Source organism: Galleria mellonella, unplaced genomic scaffold (assembly GCF_026898425.1).
Source record: "Galleria mellonella isolate WM207_F2 unplaced genomic scaffold, CSIRO_AGI_GalMel_v1 utg28, whole genome shotgun sequence".
NCBI classification, from domain to species: Eukaryota; Metazoa; Arthropoda; class Insecta; order Lepidoptera; family Pyralidae; genus Galleria; species Galleria mellonella.
In genome coordinates this window covers 4088295-4112173 of record NW_026442064.1, presented here as the reverse complement: position 1 = coordinate 4112173, position 23879 = coordinate 4088295, and the positions used below count along the sequence as shown (strand labels likewise).

Here is a 23879-nt window from a genome sequence, read left to right as displayed (position 1 = left end):
TTACCATTCAAAGTTTTATAAAAAAAATGTGGCTGTAAATTTTATTATATTGTTATTTTATGAGAGAACATTACACATTTACAATATACATTTACAATAGGCGAAAGAATTTTCAAAATCGATTGAATAGGTTTCATGTTTTTTCATTATAAATAAACAAACAAATTTTTCCTCTTTATAATATTAGTAAAAGTAAACAATCGTGTGTATGGTTGTTTTAAAATGATAAGTAGATAAGAATGTAGTTGGACACTAGCATAAGAAAAAGGGCTTTATTCTCATGACATTAGCGATTATGCAGTTGAGAGTCGTAGATATACGAGTACATTGCATTACAAGCTCAGCTGCAGTGCGGATGAAACTTAAGCCAAAAAGTTGTGATTACTGTTATCCTTGATGCTGTTCATGTTTATAAGCATAGTTTTATTTAGAGGGCCTCTTTAAATACTAAATACGAATGGGTCGTGCCCACCCTAAAATCGTCTGATGTCCACTTAAGAATGCTAGAAAATCTTTGCAAAGACAGACAGTTTGGGGGTACATACAGGCCCCCCAAACTGTCTGTCTGTCAGAACATATTTTATATATACTTTTTTAAAATATGCCAGTGTCTCTAAGATAGCAGTTATCAGCTTATATAGATAGCTCCTGTTTTTTTCTTGGCTTTTCAAAATTATTAAAAAAGATGTATTTATGTATTAAACTATTTAAAATTAGAATTTTTAGTATTTATTGCATTTTCATTTTTGGTATTGGGTTGTATTATAAATTGTGCACATTAATAATAAATAAGGAAAATAATTGCTTAAAATAAAAAAAAAATAGTTTAAATGCTTAGCTTACTATGATTTAACGTGTAGTATTTAATTAATAAAACCATTCATATTTTAAAATACAAATTAATACTTACTTGTAGTAATTCTTCAATAGAAGCTTTGCTCACGTTAACAAGACCCAACATTTTCGACCAATGGCGCGGCAGTTTAATGGCGCCACTTTTTAAATTTTGCAAATTCCGAAGCCGTTTCGAATGATTGAACGAACCCATATTTTTTTACTAAATGAAATTAATTCAAATTCAGAATGTATAATTTTTAATTTGCGATACAGTCATCGCTTGTTGTCGATTGCCAGTTCACGCGCGTGGTGATAGCCGCGTGTCTACTATGGCTACATGTCTCCGACTGAGACGTTGCGATCAAACGGCTGAGTTTCATAGCCCTAGAGCAAGGGTCCAATTAGTTTTATTCGTTTTGACGTCACGGGGTACAATTGATATTCGAGTTGATTCAAAACCCTATCTATAGTTGCTAACTTGTTAGGTAAAGAATTACTCTATAACGAATATGTACATGACTTTTTTATAACATTGAAATTAATTTTAGGGCATGCAGATATATATATATATATATATATATATATATATATATATGTATATGTATATGTATATGTATATTATATATATATTATATATTATATTATATATATATATATATATATATATATATATATATATATATATATATATATATATGTATGTATATGTATATATATATTATATATGTACATATATATATATATATATATATATATATATATATATATATATATATATATATATATATATATATACTAAACCCTTTTCTAGACCATTTCTATTTTTGTTGAAGGATAGGATATGTCACTAAATTATATTCTATATATTATTTTGACGCGCATTTTGTAACAAATAATTACTAGGCGCACATATCAATCACCAAGTTTGCTAGATTGTCATTAAAAATATATACATAAAAAGTAAATTACAATATTAATTATCGGAACATTCATTTGGCACACTGGCTCCAAAATTAACACAAAACTTGTACAGTAAACCACATGTTCTCGGGATCTCACCTCAATGTTCACGTAAAGGTGTTTTTTGCTTTAATAAGCGAGAATGTTTGTCTTAGTTACAAATACAAAGGTGAGAAAATTAAAGCTTAGCAACAGGAAGATTTGTATTTTTCTATTCATATGAATTTATTTTTTTTGCCTTTCATCCTGCCTAATTATTCTTCCCAATATTACAAATGTGGAAGCGAGTTTGTTACCTCTTGGCACTTTAATGGCCTGAGTAATATTAATTGACCGAGATAAAAAAATAGCTTGTAACTCCATATTAACTGTGTGGACAGTGCTGAACATATACCTCCCCCTTGGGGGAAGTTACCAGCAGTTACCACACTTGAAAAGCGGGTTGGCAACCGCTGATAGACTATGATAGTGTCTTAAGAGGGACGCTGCTGCACATCCCTCGAGCGTTCTCTTAGTCGCCTCTTACGGCACATTTTATAGTTTTATTTTAGCTTCTCGAAGGTTAACTGTAAGAGATCCTTATATTTATTGCAACTGATCCAATTCACTCACGCATGTTAAATGAATTTTCCATTCATATGCAATTTCTCTTATGGGCAAAGCTGTTAGTTATTATACTATTTCTATTAATACTATACTGTATGATTGTTACTTTAGTATACATTAACACTTCTCTGTAAGAGCTGTATAAGCTTCTAATTATGTTTATCTCATGTAGAAAGAAAGAAAGAAATATTTTTCTTCAAGTAAACCTGGATTTAGGCATTTTTGAATAATCATTTTTTATTACATACTTACTTATAACATTGTAAACAGTCTGTTTAATTATTGTGAACGTATTGTTGGTGTATCTTTTATAAATAAATAAATTATAAATAAAGGTTATTTATTTGGAAGAGATTTCATTAAGTTATTATCATTTCTATTACGTTTAAAAATGCAATTGTTTTGTTTTCTATCACTTCTTATAATAATAATGTTCGACCATTGAATAGGCGGATGATCGCCTAATCGATGGTCGGACCAAGTAACCGCCGTTATGGGACTGTCAATTGCAGCTGCCCTGCGAGAAGCTGAAGACCGTGCAAAATGGAATAACATCATAAGAGAGGCAACGGACACCTCTCAAGGACACGACCTTCAGTAATGAAGAGGACGAAGAGGGAGAGAGAGATAATTATAATTTGTCAGTATTGATGCAATAAAGTGTTCTATATAATATTCCTGTTCTGTGGTTCCGGAATAGCATCTAATGACCTATTAGCCACGCCTTCCTTTCCCGTGGGCGTCGTAAGATGCGACTAAGGGGATTTAATGGTCGAGGGATGGGCAGCAGCGTCTCTCTTATAACATCACCAAAGCCTAACTGCGGCTTTTTTTTTAATGGGTGACAATGGATTGGTAACCCCACCCGTGCTATCGGTATACACCGGCAGGGCACCAGTGAAGGATGATAGGTGAGGATGAAGCAGGTCAGTTAGCCCATCGTGACGAATTCAACAAGAATTGTTCACGACAATTTCTAGGGGGAACTACGTGGAGGTCGACCCAATAGAGCATATTGCTAGCAATGGGGCTGTCAAACTCCTTTGTTAACAATCCCTTTCCCCCCTTCTACCTGCCGTTGTTAACCCGCCTGCCAAGCGTGGCAACTACGGGCGAAACCTCCCTTTATTGGAGAGGCTATGTTTAGCAGTAGACACTTAGGGTTAATACGATACAATGAACTTACATACTATCTCATATTACTATAGATATAAGATACGACTAGTTATTTTATAAATGTAAGTAAACATTATAAATGTTTTAAAGTTTGTGATTTATATATTACCCGGACACGCTTAAACAATTTAATACATTTAAATGAAATTTGATATAGGTAGATGAAAATAACTATAGCTATAATAATATAATAATTACATTACCAGAGGGAGATTTTGTACAAAAGTTGTTTGCTTGGGTACCTCTGTCCCATTCGTTTTTCTACCGTGAAGTTAATTTGCATGGCTGTGTTTCGGTTTGAAGGGTGGGATATGACAGTTAATTTACAAGATACAGAGAAATAATATCTGAGTTCTCAGGAATGGCAACTCATGGGGGGTATCATGGACATAACAGAGTATACTCTGTTATGTCTATGGTACTGCTCATGTCTATAGACGACGGGTACCACTTTCCATCAGGTGGACCGTCAGCTTGTTCGCCATTTCAAGTTGCATAAAAAAAAATATAATACATACATAATATATATATATATATATATATATATATATATATATATATATATATATATATATATATATATATATATATAATTCTAAATTAACGTAAAGAGCAGATATCCACCTTGATGATGATATCAGCCGTTAATTATCCCCATAGGCCTCCGCCATATTTAATTATATAATTAGTATATTATATAAAAAATAGAAATAAATAATTTCCTGAAACTGTCAAAAATATTATCTGTATAAAGTACAAAAAATATTATTTAATATTACAAATGATTGTACAAATACAAATTAGATTATTTTCAGAAATCACTTGTCACAAACATTTCTCCGAATTAGGTCCTATATACCCTACATACATTCCTGCATTGTGGATATTAAAAATTTTTGACGAAAAAATTGTGCAAATTAATCGCCGCCATTTCTAGTGTAAATGTAACCGAGAAATTATTTTTAAGTTCCATTCCTTAATCTCTATGTAGGATGACAATTTGCATTTCTTTCCTTGGTCTTCCCAGTCCTTAGACTTTCCATTTTTATATTTTTTTTAAGGCAGTAATTTAATAACTTCATATAAAAATAAGCGTGTAACATTGTGCTCATTACTGTGTGCTATTCTTACGTTATACTTAATTCAATACTTCTGAGACTGTTCAGGTGGAAAATGATATTGTTTATTTTTAAATTAAACGAATTGGGTCGAAAAGAGATCGAAGTACATTTATATCTCTATTGCTTCTATTGCTTCGCGCAATTTTATTATAAATAAAATACAGCCCATGTCATTCAGTGACAATGTATTCGTAGCTTTCTACAGCTAAAGTAATTTAATAATTGATTTAGTATATTAGGAATTTATTCATTATAAACAAAAAATCAAATTATTCTTTTTTTATGATATTAGCTTAAACTACCTTCAATCTTTGCCTTTACAATCAGAATAAAAAATATCTGAATGTTAATAAAATAATGCCACAATTACACCTATTTTTCAAATTTTATTCAAATTCTTTAAGCTGTTTATGTATAACAAATCCCCATAAAATTTTTCAGGCTTCTTTTTTTTTTACAACACAGGGGGCAAACGAGCATGCGGCTCACCTAATGGCAAGTGACTACCGCCGCTCAAAAAACAGTTCAACTTTTTTATTAATGTATGGGCGAATAGAGGGAGCACCAAAGGGGAGTTCACTCCCATACCTTAGGGCCTAAATGATCGCGTATAGCATGATTTCAGAGATGTTTCCTCCCGTGAAAGCATTCCGGAAAATCATAGAACATTTGCTGATTATAAATAGTTTTTATAAATATCATGATGTTATGTTTTTTTTCTATTTAAAATACATAGAAGTGGTCCATTCTATACCGGATCTACACGGCGACTACTTTATCCTATGATTTTGTCCACGTAAATCACTATAAAAAGTGTTAAATATTAAGTTAGAATATAACCTACTCCGGTAACAAATTTTATACATATCCGTTTAGTTATTTAAGCGTAATTCAGTAACAAACATACTAACATCTTTACTACTTATTGAACATTAGAGAAAACACTTCTTTTGCATTAAAACTCATGCATATATAGACATATTTAATTGGTATTTTTTTTTATTATTATTATCGAGAAAATGAATACTTGAATACATTAAATTTAATAAAAGTGGTTGTATGAGCTCAAGCTTGCCTTTTCGCTAACGTAATTTAAAAAAAAAAAGTATTTGAGCGATTATGTTCTTTTTTCAGAAAAAAATTAGAATATAAGATAATTTAATAATTAACTTTATTAATTAACTTTTTTACTGACCTGATTAAATTGTGTTGTATTTAATGGTATACTGGACAGTGTCTGAGCTCTTTTAAATATCCACATCTTCAATAAATTATTTAATGACCGTCATGACTGAATAGAAACTGAATTGTACGCCAATGCTTTCTAGTTATATCGACACTATCTAGTATAATCAAAAACAACACAACTCCATTAGCAGTGCGAGTACGAAAAAGGATCATTCAGAATGTAGTTGCTGTTATCTGTGATAAAAAAAAAATACAGCTGCGGAATTATGTTGGAGAGGCATGTATAAAAATTAAAAAAAAAATACTAGTAGTTATGTAAATTTCAGAGGAGTTTATAAAATATGTAGTTTTTATGTTACCTATACAAACTTGGATAATATTATTTAAATTTAATTTCGACCTTTACGAATTTTATTCGTAGTTAAGATATTTTGTGAGATTATACGAACAAATGTGTCTTAATTGCACGTCAATAGCTGAACTTTTAGTCATAATTAATATATAAGTAGACTACATTTCAAACTAATGTATATATTAGACATGGACTCATGGATTCTCTTTTCGAAATTTACCAAATTCAAGCTAGGTATCCATTTAAAATTATTTCACAGAGCAAGGAATTAGTATATTACTTGAAGAATCGGCACTGCCCTTGTATTGATGGAATAGGAAAAGGAATCTATGTAACCATCTAGAAGTATCAATACAATAAAAATTGAATATTCGTGGTGTTGTAGATAGACGTAGCATATATACTGTGTCTACGTACAAATAAACGTAATGACGTTTTGACAGATTAGAAATGCAATCACAATAACGAAACAAAAACTAATTACATTTGTGTGCGTGTAATGTAAATATATGTATGTGATGATTTTAATTTATGAGGGGAAATGTTGCAAATATATTTATATTTATTATAATTTTTATTTCAATTTATGGACATTCAGATTTTTATTTTGGTTAAATTTGACATTTTTTCTACCAATTCTTATGGTGATTCTGTAATACTGCATTTAAGCGGCTGAACGTTTAAAGCGTACTATTGATTGTCTTTTATATTGCCAATCTTTATGTTTTTAATCTAAGATATTATATAATTACTTATAGTTTGTCTCAATTTCAAGTATAAAAAAGAAAACTGTAACAAAAGACCTAGCTACATTAAAGTGTGACGTTTTCGAATTTAATAAAATAATTGCATAGAAACATTCAAATATTTTTTTGTTCGAAGGTACGTGACCTAGATTATTCTAGATCAGATCTACTACAGTAATTAAATTCTCATTCGTGATGGCCACAGATAAAACAAATGATACCTATACATGTCAATTTCCTGAAAGTTCATAGATTAAGAATAATACCTGCAATGTACTTACTACAAGTACTATGAAGTAGGTACTTGTTATTTCCATGGTCAAACAATGGTTAACGGGCTGTCATGCTGATTAATCTGATAGTATTTTTATCATAAGTGTATAATCACTCCATTAGATACTTGATAAAATAGTGGAACTTGACATTGCTATAATCCACTTATCCTGTATTATAATCCAACTTTGTAACAAATTCGAGTGATATCCACAATTTTTTTTTATACCACTGAGGTGGCAAGCAAGCATACGGCCCACCTGATGGTAAGTGGTTACCGTACCCTATGAACACCTGCATTACCAGAGGTATTACGCGTGCGTAATGGGGTTTTCTTAGCGGTGAACGCGCAAGCTTGTGTCTTAGCGGGGTTAAACTAAAACGGGGTTGGTTTGGCGTAATAAAGTAACAAAGATCCGAATATTTCTACAAACATTCAAATTTATAACCTATTATTGTATGAAAAAAAAAATTATCTTTATATTTTATTATTTTACGAATTAAACAACAGATAATATATATATTTTAATGAAATAACTACCGGTTTTATTTACGTGTAATTAGGTCTAGGAAGTTCGACTAGTTCGGGATCACTCGAGACCATAGATAATACATACATACATATCCATCACGCCCAATACTATAATAAACATTAATTGAAAATTATTAGTATTGATTATTAGTATTGATTGAAAAATATTAATTACCTACTTTATTACACACTTTTAGTAGGTATGCAATGCTACGAATGTTCTACATTGTTCTACGAAGCCTAACCTATTCGCACGTAGACTCGACTAAGTAATAATGCCAGACTCTGTCCACAGATGGCACTTTTCCATTTATTGACAATTAAACATGTCTAACAACAGTTGTTCTAACAGTTCCATTGCTAGCACTGTACCTTATCAGATCGACCTCCACGCGGTCTCCCATGGAAACCATCATGGTTAATGACTTACTGACATTGGTAGGCAGGTAACAGTATGCCCCGGCAGGGCGCCGGGGCGCGTTAGCGCGGGCAGAGTTCCATTAAATATCCATTAAAAAAAAGTCGAGAGAAAATTATTCACTTTTCGGTTGATCTTTTTTTATTTTTATACAACTTAGAATGGCAAACAAGCTGACGGCCCACCTGATGGAAAGTGGTAACCGTCGCCTATAGACATGAGCAGTACCATGGACATAACAGAGTATGCTGTTTCGCTCATGATACCCCCCATGCGTTGCCATTCCTGAGGACTCAGATGTTATTCCTCTGTACCCTGTAAATTCACGCCATATCCCACCCTTCAAACCGAAACACAGCCATGCAAACACAACTGCTTCACGGTAGAAACACGAATGGGACAGAGGTACGCAAGACAAGGACAAGAGGTAAGAAGAATCGACTTTTGTACAAAGTCTCCCTCTGGTATAAATTGGTTTATGGACCACATTGTTCCTGTATTCACTCAGCACGCTGTGATCACATTTCGTTCATAAAATATAATACCTGGGTAACCGAGCATTGCTTGGCTTTTTTTTGGCTTAGTCCTGCTCAACAACGCCATCTATCTATTGCATTATTGATTTGACTTTTATCTTTGTACCGAGTCTTCGCCTATAGGATAAATTTTATTCATTTTTTTTAAAACACTTAGATACGTTGATAAAGGGCTTCCAATAATTTTAATAAAAGGGGAAAAATAATCATCTGATTATTTTTCCCCAAACCGGACTCGAACCGAGTTCATTTAGTTTTGTTCTCGAAATTCCCTACATACTTAATTTCATGAAAATTGTTATATTATATATTATATTTTATATATAATATTATTAACATTATTATCAAAAAACACAAAAAAAATACCGCGTGAAGCTGGGTCATTCAGACACTTTAGTAATGAATTGAAATATTAATTCAATTAATCGATTTTTTATTTTTATTACCATTGAGAATTAATTTCATTAGCAGACTATGGTCCGGTTAGTTATTCGTTTGTATATACGAATAAAATTTGGTGAAACTCAGGCTATCTAGGTATCTTATGAAAAAAGAACCGAAAAGGTTCAAATTTAAATCATCTTTATTCAAATAGTGTTGTTTACAACCACATTTTTAATAGCCATTCTTTTTTTAAATCTACAGCAGGGTTCAGAAAATTGTTATCTGTTTAGTTTTAAATTTATTAAAAGATAGATGCAAAATATGAACCCCGGACGACTGTGCTTCTGCCAGGGGTTAGTTGCCATCTCCTTTCCTTAAGAGGGGATTGTAAAATTTAAAATAATAATAATAATAATAAAGACTCTGCCCGCATTGTACGCCGGTTTCTCTCCCTGGGGCCCTGAACCCCGGCCGACTGTGCTTTTGCGGGGGGTTAGTTTGCCATCTCCTCTCCTTGAGAGGGGAGATGTGCGATTTCTAAAAATTTGAATAATAATAATAAATAGTATAACATTTAATTTTAATAAGTAAGTAATTGATTAACACAATAAAAATAAATATTAGGTTCCCGTTGAACATATGGTCCCAGAATAAAATAGATCACCCCTTCCTTTCCTGTAATGTCGTAAGCGGCGACTAAGGGAACATAACGGTAGACAGATAGGCAGCAGTATTCCTCTTAAACATCTCTAAAAGCCTAACTATGGTTACCAACCCGCCTGCCAAGATTGACAGCTACTGGCAAAACTCTCCTTATGGGAAAGACTTATGTTCAGCAGTGGACAGTTAACGGCTGTGAAAATAGGTTCAGAAAATAAACTATTTTTGCCAAATATAAATAACTATTATCGTTAACATTTATTTGATTGCCAGGATAAATACAGAATCTTAGTAGTACTTATATAATAAAATTGGAACCAGACGTTGTTTCTACATGGACGATACTTAAGAAAAAATAATATACGAGTGGTCTTAATAAGACGAATATTTTTTAGGAATTTCGTCTTTTTTTCTGTATCTTTGTTCCGCTATAACATAAAAAGTATTGCACGGAGTTGGATGCAGTTTGCACAGTTGTGTTACTAAAGGTTCCTAAAGAAAACCTAGTTCATGTTTTATTTTGATGCGCCATCTAGGGTGTTGGTTTTCTAACTTTTGAAACCTACGAATGCGAAGTAACGACTAAAAGCTAGTATAAAATAAAGATTTATTGCATTATAAAATATGTTCTCAAAAATATAAGAATAATATAATTAATATAATGTTTAAAAATTTTAACTACTTTTTCTTGTTATTTATACCACGTAGATGTAAAAATAGAAAGAAATAAAAATTAATTTGTTTTTAGTATAATGTATGTGTTATATGTATACATTGTACATAGTAATTGTACCGCAAAGTTTTATGATTTTGTAAAACAATTATTATTGTTTGATAGAAAATGTCGCCCGCGCGTCAGCTAGCAGCGGACCCGTTGCTAGCTGATATATACCTTGTCAGGTCGACTTTTTAATGGTTCTCCCTGGACCTCACTATCTGAAAGCATATACTGATTGGGAGGCAGGACGCCATTTTGTATTTATTTTTTTAAATGTTGCATACATAATAAATATTAAAAAAAAAAGTTACATACCCGTAATATTCTGTAAGGACTTTCTGCTAGAAGACAGACCTCCCCCGAGTTAAGTCGGTCTGACGCTTGATGAGGCAACATACTCTGCAACTCCCCACCGTAGTCAATTTTTGTTGTTTGTTCCCGATTATGCCCGGTCAATGACCACATCCATTCCTGAAAGAAATAACACATTTGTAAATTCATACTATTGTGCATTGTCAGACACACTATCTGGGAGAGGAGAAAACATGGAGGAAGGGATAGGAGGTTCTAGGGGATTTTCTTTTTAATGGATGAAAATGGAATGATAAAGTAAATGATAAGTATGACAGATAAGTATGAAGGTAAGTCAGTTAGCCCATTATGACCAATTTAACAAGAATTAACCTCTTTGCTTTCCAAGGAGAAATTGCGTGGAAGTTGACCTGACAGTGTATATCGCTGGCAACGGAATTTGTATACCCAATTACTAACAATCCTTTTCCCCCAACCTTTTAATAGTATACCCTGACAAGTTAACCTTCACGCGATCATCTAGATACTACCATGATTGAACCCTGGTAAACTCATCACGATGGGCTAACCGACCTGCTATCATCCTCACCTATTATTCCATACTGGTGCTTTGCTAATTCATACCAATAGTCACGATGAACATACCATTATATTCTATTAAAAAGACGCTTATTTGTCAATACGAGTATCTATAACAGAAAACACTCAAAAAATATCCTTTAAAAATTGTTTTATTATTCATTTTAATACTTCTATACATTCATTCTTAATATATCTTATATAGAAACAGGTTATAACGAAACTGACAAGCTACATAGGCGGATTTATTCCTTGAAAGCATTTCTCCCAATCAAACTTGAAAACTTGAAAAAAACAATAACTATAGGGTTTGTATATAAAACAAAACAAATATGGTGTAAAAATAATATGATAAATAATTAACTACATTATTAATAACTTAACTAAAGAAAGAATATATATATATATATATATATATATATATATATATATATATATATATATATATATATATATATATATATATATAAGTAAGCAAAGAATAACTATTATACATATAAGTATCTCAACTGTCAAATGTATTGTAAAATGTTTTTGTATGAGCTTAGAAGATATGAATAGTCTGCGCCATTTTGGTGTCATTTGAGGAGTTTCACCAGCTTACCCTGTAAAGGATTTAGTGTAGGAGTGGGATTTCTAGATGGGTAATTCCTATGTATGATATTGTTCTTATATCTAAGTGTAAACTGCCTGTGCCTGGAAGCTTATCTACAATTTGACTCAAAACTCATTTACCAGGTGATAACCCGTTATCGTTTATAAGGACGTTATGTCTATAGAAACGGGGTAATTTCTCTAAACTAGGTCATAAAATCTGCCTTTTTAGGTCTTAAACTTTTTTTACCAATTATATCGATATTTTACCAAAACAACGACAGTCTGATGTTTATTCCGTAATTTAAAATATTTTGTAATTATTAAAACTTCTATTTAATATTTTCTTTATGCAATTTAGAATGGCAAATAAGCTGACGGCCCACCTGATGGAAAGTAGTAACCGTCGTCTATGTGAGATGAGATGAGATGGTCGTGAGCAGTATCATGGACATAACAGAGTATACTGTTTCATCCATGCTATCTCTCATGCGTTGCCATTCCTGAGGACTAAGATGTTATTCCTCTGTACCCTGTAAATTCACTGCCATATCCCACCCTTCAAGCCGAAACACAGCCATGCAAACACAACTGCTTCACGGCAGAAACACGAATGGGACAGAGGTGCACAAGCAAACGACTTTCGTACAACCTCTCCCTGCTATGAGTGATATTAAAAATACTTTAAACACGTAAATAAAATAAAATATCTGGGTATGTTACATGATATTTTTGCTATTTCTGCATCAATTTTAATTATTCTTTTTATAAACAAATGAACGTTAAAACTCCAATTAGAGAGTCGCCGTATTAGTTGATTTCATTACAAAAAGCAAGGTTTATTTAAAAAAACAAAATCTAAAATTATTGTCTTTCATATTCAGTCTATCTTTACTATTCTTACTATAGTTTTACAATACATATACGCAAACATTTTGTATATAAGAAATAATCTTTAACTGTTTCTTAAATAGGGCAATCTCATTAATCTTAACTCTAAATACAGGGGGGAAAGGGATTGTTAGTAATGGAGACTGAGAATCCCATTGCTAGCAATATACCCAATCAGGTCCACCTCCTCGCGGTTCCCCCTGGAAACTATCATGATTAATTCCTGACGAATTCATCATGATGGGCTAACTGGCCTATTTTCATTCTCATCTATCACCCTTCACTGGTGCTCCGCCAGCGTATCCCGTTAGCGCAGGCGGGTTACCATACCATTTTCACCCATAAAAGAAAACACTAAATACAAATTTTAACTTGCTATTCTAAAGTATGATTTAGAAAAAGTTAATAGATTTTTTTAGGAAATGGGCATTAAATGTTGTAAAAAGATATCAAAGAATATAGTGTTATTATAAACACTTATTAAAAAAGCCTATTACAAACTAAACGATTAACTGAATGACAAATATGCATGATGTTAACCGATTATATACGGACTTTTTAATGACTATTTAATTTTAGACATAGTACATTTAAATAAATACACATAATGTTAACAGATTTAGAAGGGTAAATGTTGAGTTTCTTGAGGGTTCTTATTATCAGATAACAACACATTTCTTAATAAAAAAACAATTACAAAGTGCTTGTAAACAAGTCTATTTAAATAAATGATTCGCTTATATTTGTTTTTAAATTAAGAATCTCATTTACGAGATGTGTAAATTGTTTAATAACTTATTTCTTTTTTCTTTATCTGTGGTAGGTAGCAGTGATCTTTATACTTAAAATCAAAGGTGACGTCACTGTATGGTTACACAGGACCACCGTAATTACCAGGTAATTATGCAAACTGGAATTGCATTATAAAATTATGCTGAGTGGTGGCAAGTTAGTGTTAGTTTGGCAACGTTGGCAACATAATTACATTATATTTTAGCATTTCTGTATCACTACTGTATAGATTTTTATCTCTGTATAATATTATATATATATATATATATATATATATATATATATATATATATATGCATCAAAATAATTATATATGCGCTTGTAGAATTTTGTATTGTGAAACAAAAGTATTTGCAACCATCATTGCAAATTTTATTCCTATATTTTCGTACTATAAATAAACATCTATATTTCTTATTTTTATATATCGTAAACAAGATCAGAATCTGATTGGATTTAATTTTTTTAATTAATTACATTTAAAATATTTTTATGCTATTTTTAGCGGTAGGTCAAAAGATCGACGAGAATAAATACGGTGGTACTGCGAAATTAATTGTTTTTAATAAATGTAATCCGATTCTTAGGGCAACAGAGGTTATTCCAACCCGAAATGACGTCTGTTTTTATGTAACGAGTCCCGTGATAGGCCACGTGATGTTTATACACAACTCATAATATTTGATGTCGTAGTATTTTATACTATATTAGCTATCCGCGACGGCTTCTCATGGGTAGATAGATAGACAGAAATTTTTGATACCTTAAGCTACATTATTGCAGTTTTCATAGGAACATCAATTTTTTTTTTTAAATAATATATATAAATAATAGCCTGAGATACTCGCTGATAAAGTTTATAAGTGACATTTTTAAAATCGGTTTAGTAATATTTTAATTTATTCATTATAATCAAACAAATAACGACAATAAAATGGTAGCTTATTGTTGTCATGCATAATTAATTATTTGGTTACTCGTATTATAGCTGTAAGCTTTCCTTAAAAATAGTAAATAAATAAAATAAATCAAAGCAATCCTTATAATATTTGCATACATTAATGCGCATGAATAATAATATACTTACATATATTGTCTTGCTTTTTGTCATTAAGATTTTTTGTGTACATATTACTATAATGGTTCAATGGATGATAATAGAATGGTAACCCCACCCGCGCTATCGGTATACACCGGCGGGGCACCAGTGAAGGATGATAAGTAAGAATGAAGTAGGTCAACTAGCCCATTGTGACGAATTCAACAAGAATTTTTCACGATGGTTTCCAGGGGGACCCACATGGAGGTCGACCTAATAAGGCATATTGCTAGCAATGGGGCTATCAAACTCCATTGCTAACAATTCCTTTCCCCCTATTTCTATAATGGTAGGACTCTAAAGCTATTTCTCTCGATTGATTTTTACATATTTATTTCCTTTTTTTTTTATTAAGCCTAATATATTTAATTAAGATTGTGTTCTACAAAATAAAATTGTGACGACTGAAATTGTGGTGAAACTAATTATTTGATATCAAACCTAAATTACTGGACCGATTTTGATAATATTACTATGGGACCAATCTATAAGTATATCTTTTCAGAAAACAAAACAATTGCTGTAATTGATTAAGAACTGACGAAGTTACGAGGTAACAAACATAAACAAAATACTACCGAATTTATAACTTCCGAAAATTTATAATTTTCAATCGACTATAAAATCTTTTTATAGTCGATTGAAAATTAATCGAATATCTATAACATCTAATATAAATATTGTATTGTATATTAGTTACATTTTAGCGCCAAAATTATTGAGTAGCATAGTTTAATATTTTTTTATACAACTTAGAATGGCAAACGGCCCACCTGATGGAAAGTGGTAACCGTCGCCTATAGACATGAGCAGTATCATGCACATAACAGAGTATACTGTTTCGCCCATGATACCCCCCATGCGTTGCCATTCCTGAGGACTCAGGTGTTATTCCTCTGTACCCTGTAAATTCACGGCACATCCCACCCTTCAAACCGAAACACAGCCATGCAAACACAACTGCTTTACGGTAGAAACACGAATTGGACAGAGGTACCCAAGCAATCGACTTTTGTACAAAGTCTCCATCTGTGAAACGGTCTGGTTTTCAGTATTCATAATAAGTTTTCAGGTACAATATAGCTGTTAAAGTTATTAACGTCGCTATAAAATAACAAAAAAAACATAATAGTATTACTTTGGAAAACAGGATCCCGTGAGTACATAGTTGTTAACGTAACACGATTAATTTGCGACTGAAAGCGTTCACTTATCATTTCGGAGCGATTTCTTTGTGCCAACTAATATATGTAATTCGATGTTTCACTTCTGTCATTTTATCGCAAAGTCAATAAACTTCTTTACAATATTATAAACGTACATAAAATCCACAAATATGCTTTAAGTACAGCTTAATTTAATGCAAAAGCTTCGTTTATGTTACATAATGTGTTATTATTGCAAAATATAACAATAACTGATTTGATAACTGGCAAATTGGGAACCTTCTACTTTTAAAGTCACTTATAATTTTTTTTTTGTTTTATATTTCGAGCTTTGTCTCTTGGGAAAAATTGTTCAGTTTAACGAATACTGTCGTTGAATCTCGGCTTTTTATATTTGTTCCGTTATACGCTATATACATATAAGTGGAATATATATTTATTTTGTGCAATTTGCTCGAGTTAGTTTATAATTTTGTTGCCTACTTCTCTTAGTTATTGACGTGAAGATAATAAGACAGTTTTTTTTTAATATTCTCAGTGGGAAGAGTTATTTTATGATATTAAAAGGCTATATTTAAAAACAATCGACAAGCATGCTTGAAGTACACCTTAGTTTACTATAATGAGCTTGTAAGTATTCTTCCAGTACAACTTAATTTACTAAAACAAATTTAGTAATTTATTTATTTTATAATAAATTATAAAATAGAGGTTTTTCGCCCGCAACTTTGTTATATGATTTTTGTGAGACAAAGACGAAAATAAGCCTATGTGCTTCTCCCTGCCAAATAGTAAGTGTTTACTAAATTTTATGACGATTAGTGGATCCGTTAAAGAGTCGAATGGTTACAAACTTACTTTCAAGTTTATAGTTTTAGGTGTACAGCGAGACTTTACCTATGAGTATTAGTAAATGTATCCCATATGTTCACTTAAAATATAAGCTATTCGTGTACTAAATTTCATTCAAATCTGTTCAGTAGTTTTACGTTAAAGAACAACAAATACCCATCCAAACATCCTCAAAAACTTCCGCGTTTATAACAGTAGTGGAATTAGATTATATGGCTATCTAAATAACTTTCTGAAGAACATTATCTCACAGTATTATCGAAATAGATGAGAACCTGGTAAGTTTCTCAGGTAAAATACCTCGCTTCAAGGTTTGTATTAATTATACAATCTCTAAATTTCTAACCAAAGAGAATATCCAAGCGGCATTGTAAAGTATAATTAATTTTACACGCCAGTCATCTCTTCAAGTTGTAGATATATCTCCTTTGCTAGGCGTTAATTCTATTAATTTTGTTAGTAAAATATATATCATCACCATATCAGCCCTTGACTGTTCCCTGCTGAAGATAAGCCTCCCCTTGGGGGGGTACTGCCAGTAGTTGCCACGCTTGGCAGGTGGATTGTGAACCGCAGTCAAGCTTTACAGATGTTTTAAGAGGTACGCTGCTGCTCATCCCTAGCCGTCCCTTAGTCGATTTTTACAACACCCACGGGAAAGGAAGGGGTGGACTATTCTATATTAGGACCACACGGCCATAACACATTAGTCCTTAGAAATGGTAACGCATAGGAGAAACAGTATACTCTGTTATATCCATGGTACTATTCATGTCTATAAGTGACGGTTACCACTTTCCATCAGGTGAGGCGTCAGCTTGTTTGCCATATATAAATATCTACATGTTTTACTAATAGAATATACTCAAATGTAACTTTGCTAGATAAAATATTATTGACATAGAATGAAATAAAAATTTAATTAACATTTATTATTACTGTTCACACAGCGACAAATTATAAGAACTATTGAGGTCAGAAGGGAAAAAATGTTAGGACACTTGATACGACACGAACTTATGAACATTATAATAGAAGGTAAGATAGAAGGAAGAAGGGGAAGAGGAAGACCAAGGCATTGTTACATCAGGTAGATCAAGGAAGTAGTTGGTGTCGTGTCGTATCAAGAGGTAAAGAGATTCGCTGAAAATCGTAGTGAGTGGCAAGAGCTCCATTGACAAAAGCGCAGCTTTTAAATAGGATAGATAGATAGATTGTTCATACTATACAATTGGCCCCGTGGTCTCAGTATCGACCACCCCTCATATTACTGTAGTTGTCGTAAAAGGCGACTAAGGGAACTTAATAGTCGAGGGATGGGCAGCAACATTCGTCTTAAACATCGTCAAAGCCTAACTGCAGTTACCAACTCGCCTACCAAGCATAGCAACTACTGGCAAAATTTTTATTACGGACAGACCTATGTTTAACAGTGCACAGTTAACGGCTGATGATGATGATATTAATTATATTAATGCATTTTTTTTGAACCTACAATAAATTGCAAATTATTTCAAAGGAGCATCTTTTGTAGTTTTGTCTCCATACAATTTGCTAAAGAGAGCTACTTGACGATCCTGAGTTATTGCCTCATACGTGGCGTATCTTGAATTGTTTGTACGTGACTCCAGGCTACTTTGTGTACAGAGATTTTTTTGACCTTGGATCCTTTTTCAAATATGTATGAAGGACATATATCACAGTAAAAAAAAACGATAAAAATACTTTTACTCTAATTTAATAAAAATATCGAACAGAATTAGTGATATTTTATAAATATTAAATAATAGGATGAAATCAAAACCATTAGTGGTACATAAACTACTAAACTAATATAATTAGGACTGATGTTTTGTAGTACAACTATTGAAAAACTACTTTTTTCCCTGGTTAACCATAAATCCAGTCACGAGAACGAAGTCTAGGGAATAATAATAAAAAATAAATAAATAATTTTAATACTTCAATTTTTTTTTATACAACTTAGAATGGCAAACAAGCTGACGGCCCACCTGATGGAAAGTGGTAACCGTCACCTATAGACATGAGCAGTACCATGGACATAACAGAGTATACTGTTTCGCCCATGATACCCCCATGCGCTGCCATTCCTGAGGACTCAGGTGTTATTCCTCTGTGCCCTGTAAATTCACGCCATATCCCACCCTTCAAACCGAAACACAGCCATGAAAAAACACAACAGCTTCACGGTAGAAACATGACAGAGGTACTCAAGCAATCGACTTTTGTACAAAGTAAACTAAAATACTTATTTACGTTAATTGTAGATATTTCCCAAACTACGAATTATGTAAAATATGTACTAGAGTGATATCTTTGAGGAGTAATGAATGAATAAATTATTCGGAATTACTTAAGTTTACATTAGTCGTTACCTATTAAAATATCTGTATCTCTAAAAAAATCTACATAATTTTGACTTACTGTATACTGCGGCACCGTCTACATTAAACAGTACATAATGTGTATTAAGTATAACCAACTAGTGTACCAAATTTTATTTAAATTAATTCAGCAGTTTTTTTCGTGAAAGACTAACAAACACCCAGTTACACATCCATCGATAGTTACAAACTTTCACGTTTATTATACTAACATAGTTGCTTGTGTAACTTTTAAACTGTTCAACGCATTTTAGTAAGGCTGGTATTTTGGCATGTGTGAAAGTACTGCATTAATATTCTTTAAGGTTTAAAATAGAACGGCTTGTAAAATTTATTTTTTTTCTAACATAAAACCCTTTTTTTGCTGAGATATTAAAATTAGATATATGGTATTACAAATTTTTCTGTAAAGCAAAAATAATTAATATTTTTCCTTCTCTTTTTTCCCCATTCCACATTTTTTAACACAGTTCAGGCAGCGCATACCATATTACAGAATTTTTGCCGGCTTCAATTATAATTTATTGTGATTATTAAAAATATATATTTATCAAAATAAAAACTAGTCTATAGTATTTAGATATAACATACCTTTCTAACCGTGAAAGAATTTTTAAAATCGGATCAGTGGTACTGTAAATCCAAATTCTCAAATTTTACATCTTACATTTTACTAAAAATTATTTTAATTTGGTTTATTATCTATTAAAATACCTACTTAAGTGCCTCCTACCAAATTGTTTATAATTACTCCTCTCCATCCAAAGGTTGCCTGGAAGAGATCGCTCTTAGCGATAAGGTCGCCCATTGTTTTCTCATTGTGATTATTTCTTGTAATTATTTATATTTATAATAAGTTTACTATTGTAATCTTTTGGAGGAAACAATAAAGAGTATCTATCTATCTATCTATCTATCTTTCTATCTACTTGGACAGCGCATATTTTTAATCTATGACTTATGCAAAATGAGCATGCATTAAACAAAGTGATCTCTCTAAGGGGTAATAAATGAAATGGAAATCAATAATCAATTACCATAATGGCGTATGTCACTTCTACGAAACAATATGGTTGTGATTAATTAAACTCAGTATACTGTTATTGACTATTAGTACATTTTTTTTTAAAAAAAAAAGACAATTTAATTTGTATGTAGTGTTATGGCCAAAACGCTTTTGCTCTTTAATATGACGACTAACATTTTTTAAAACAAAAACCAGTATCCGTAAAACACTTTGATAATTGGGTCAATTCTGTGGTACCATTCTCTGTATCCATACTCTAAAATAAAAATTTTAATTCAATATGTTTTTAAACTAAACTGAGTTAGTTTAGGGGAACTATCGCGTTAAATATCACTAATTGCACTATTGCGAACTAACTACTTTCTAATGTAATGGAATGGTAACTCTGCTCGCGGTATACGCTGGTGAGTTATCAGTGAGGGGTGACAGGTGAAATGAAAGGGCAGGTTAGTTAGCCTCTTGTGGTGAATACATCTGGAATTCAACACGATGGTTTCCAGGGGGACCATGTGGAGGTCGAGCTGATATAGTCGAGCTGGGCATATTGCTAGCAATAGGACCGATAGTCCGCATAACTAACAATCCCTTTCCCCCCTCATTTATGAAGTTCTAAAGTGTTATAAATTTGTCCTACCTTTTTTTTAATTAAATGGATTTTCTTGATGTTAGTCAGTGTATGTTTATTTATAATTTTAAATACCAAAATTGAACCGAATATAGATTATATAATAACTTAAATCTTTTTTTAAAATTTTAATGTGATATACTTCCTGTATAGACATAAATAAACAATAGATATATATTTTTAGTAAGTCCACTAAACATAATATCGATCACCTGTCTGTTAAAAGTTTCACTTTTGTGTGGTAAAACAGTGCATTTTTATTGTGGCCAAATGATGCCATATGCCAATAAAATGTTTTCAAATATAATATTCGATCCTTTAATAATTTACCGCAAGTCCTTTTCTCCTCGGTTGGGAGTCGAAGTCGTTACTCATGACCCTCACTTGAGGCACTCCACCGGTGGAGCTGGACAACACGGCTGGACCACACGGTCGCTGCGGTTGCGGGCTTGACCTTGCTCTGAACAACCACATTTTGGGCATCACATTCAGACCTGAAATAGAAAAACCAATTTCGAATATCATTGACAGGAGTGTTTTTTATTACATTTCTTTTGCAACAAATAGCTACCTAGCTCTTTCTTTTTCCTTCTACTCAAAAGTTGTCTGAAAGTGATAGCGTTATTGATAATACCGCCTTTTGTTCTTTATGAGTGTAATATTTCTTTCTTTAACTGGGGTAAAAAGAGTAAATAATTATAAAACATCGATATCAATACATTATTATCTAAATCTTTAATTGTAATCAATATTATAAATTCATTTTTTGGTCATTATTTATTACTGGATAATCAATTCAATTTGAATTCATACATATATATATATATATATGACTGACTGTCCCATATATATATGACAATATAATGATATATAAGAAAGGTTCAGTTCCACGGCACGTCTCTTAACATCTCTAAAAACATTGGGATCCTTGGTGTCGACATCTCTAGTGATGTACAATTCCGTGGCCACCTCGAAGATAAGGTGAAGCTGGCATCTAAAAAACTCGGTGTGCTCAATAGAGCGAACCATTGCTTCACGCCGGATCAGCGATTAATGCTCTACAAATCGCAAATCCGGCCCCAGATGGAGTATTGCTGTCACTTATGGGCCGGAGCACATAAATACCAGCTTGAATCTTTCGACTCGTTGGAACGACGAGCTATGAGAGTTGTCGATGATCCCAGGCTCACAAGCGGTATCGAACCTTTAAGTCTTAGGAGAGATTTTGCCTCACTCTGCGTGTTCTATTGCCTGTACAATGGACTGTGCTCAGAGGAATTGTTCAATATCACGGCCACTGTCTACCATCGTACGGGTCGCCATCGACAGGTAGTTCATCCTCATGTCCTACAGCCTCAATGGTCGCGTACTGCGCAGTTTCAGAGATGTTTCCTCTCACGAACATTCAGGTTGTGGAATGAGCTCCCTGCCCAGGTTTTCCCAAGAGACTACAGCATGGGGTTTTTCAAAAGGGGGGTAAAGAGGTTTCTTCAGGGCCGGCAACGCACGCGTAATACCTCTGGTATTGCAGGTGTTCATAGGCTACGGTAACCACTTACCATCAGGTGGGCCGTATACTTGTTTGCCACCTAAATGGTATAAAAAAAAACATTACACAGCTGAAACCGCTGATTCTAAAATATTGAAATTTTGCGAATAGATTCATATAAAACGTAGTTCCTACACCTACGAAAGTTCAAATAGAAAGAAATTTAAAAAAAAACCCCAAATGTATTTAGTAGTATAAAATTTCATTAGTTTAGAAGTCTAACTTGTAACAAGTATAATTTTAGAGAACAATAACTCAAATACTACACGCGAGTGAAGTCGCGGGCAAAAGCTAGTATGTTAATACTCGTACATCTTATACTAATTTCATGGCAATAATTGTAAGAGACATTATTATATATGTAAGCATTTTTATATCTAATGAAGGCAATTTATATAACCTAAATCAATTTTTTTGTTTATTACCTAAATGTGTAATGGATAAATTAAAAAATACTTGAAACGTAGAAATTTTATCAAAATCGATCGAGATTTAGTTTTTTTCAATTAACGATACGATTTTATACAACATTATAACCTTAAAAAAAACATTCCTTTTTTAAAAGGCCGGCAGCACAATGCAATGCCGTTAGTGTTGTGGGTGATCGTGGGCGACGGTAGTCACTTACTGGTAGGTGAGCCGCATGCTTGTTTGCCCTCTGTGTTGTAAAAAAATTGATTTTTTTTTATGGAATACAATATTGAATTATCTTCGTAGAACGTCTTTTTTTCCTCTAAGTTCAATTAACATAACAGTTTTGTATTTTCATATCTTTGATATCTCTTCTTTATAACTTCCACAATCAGATCCTGTCAAAACTAGTTACGGCTCACGTACTGATTCCAATCCCGCGGGATTGTGTCCCTATATCGTTCTACAGTTGTTTAAAATGATAATGTAATTTACGGTACGTATACTAACTGCCTGATTTACTTCTGATTTAGTTCATATTGAAATTATACATGTAAACATAAAAATTTTGGTAGTTACACGTTTTTTATTCAAATTCGAGTATATAGCCTAATATATCCTTTATACGACGAGTGTGGTATGTCCCAGTATAGAATAGGCAATCCCTTCCTTTCCCGTGGGTGTAATAAGAGACGACTAAGGATTTTTGAAGTGTGGGATATGGCGTGAATGTACAGGGTACAGAGGAACAACATCTAAGTCCTCAGGAATGGCAACGAATGGGAGGTATCATGGGCGAAACAGTATACTCTGTTATGTCCATGGTATTGCTCATGTCTATAGGCGACGGTTACCACTTTCCATCAGATGGGCCGTCAGCTTGTTTGCCATTCTAAGTTGTATAAAAAAAAACTAAGGAGAACTTAATGATCGAGGGATGGGCAGCAGAATCCCTCTTATAACATCACCAAAGCCTAATTGCGGTTACCAATTCTGCCAAGCGTTGTAACTACTGGAAAACCCTACCTTATAGGGAAGGCCTATGTTCAGCAGTGGACGTTTAACGGATG

At 32.6% G+C, this 23879-nt stretch overlaps 2 protein-coding genes across 2 annotated transcripts in view; one reads left to right on the top strand and one right to left on the bottom strand.

The window, feature by feature from the left end:
• LOC113517950 (transient receptor potential cation channel subfamily A member 1) overlaps positions 1-1048 on the bottom strand; it is a 50063-nt gene extending 49015 nt beyond the window's left edge. The window contains exon 1 of the mRNA XM_052895448.1: positions 911-1048. Within this exon, the coding sequence (XP_052751408.1) occupies positions 911-1048 (138 nt within the window). The remainder of the gene's footprint in view (positions 1-910) is intronic.
• Positions 1049-21498: 20450 nt separating this feature from the next.
• Positions 21499-22349, top strand: LOC128200816 (uncharacterized; the record flags this gene model as incomplete). Its single annotated transcript, XM_052895470.1, has 2 exons — positions 21499-21504; positions 21729-22349. Coding segments are annotated over exons 1-2 (627 nt in total), but the record flags the coding sequence as incomplete, so codon positions are not given.
• Between the last annotated feature and the right edge of the window lie 1530 nt (positions 22350-23879).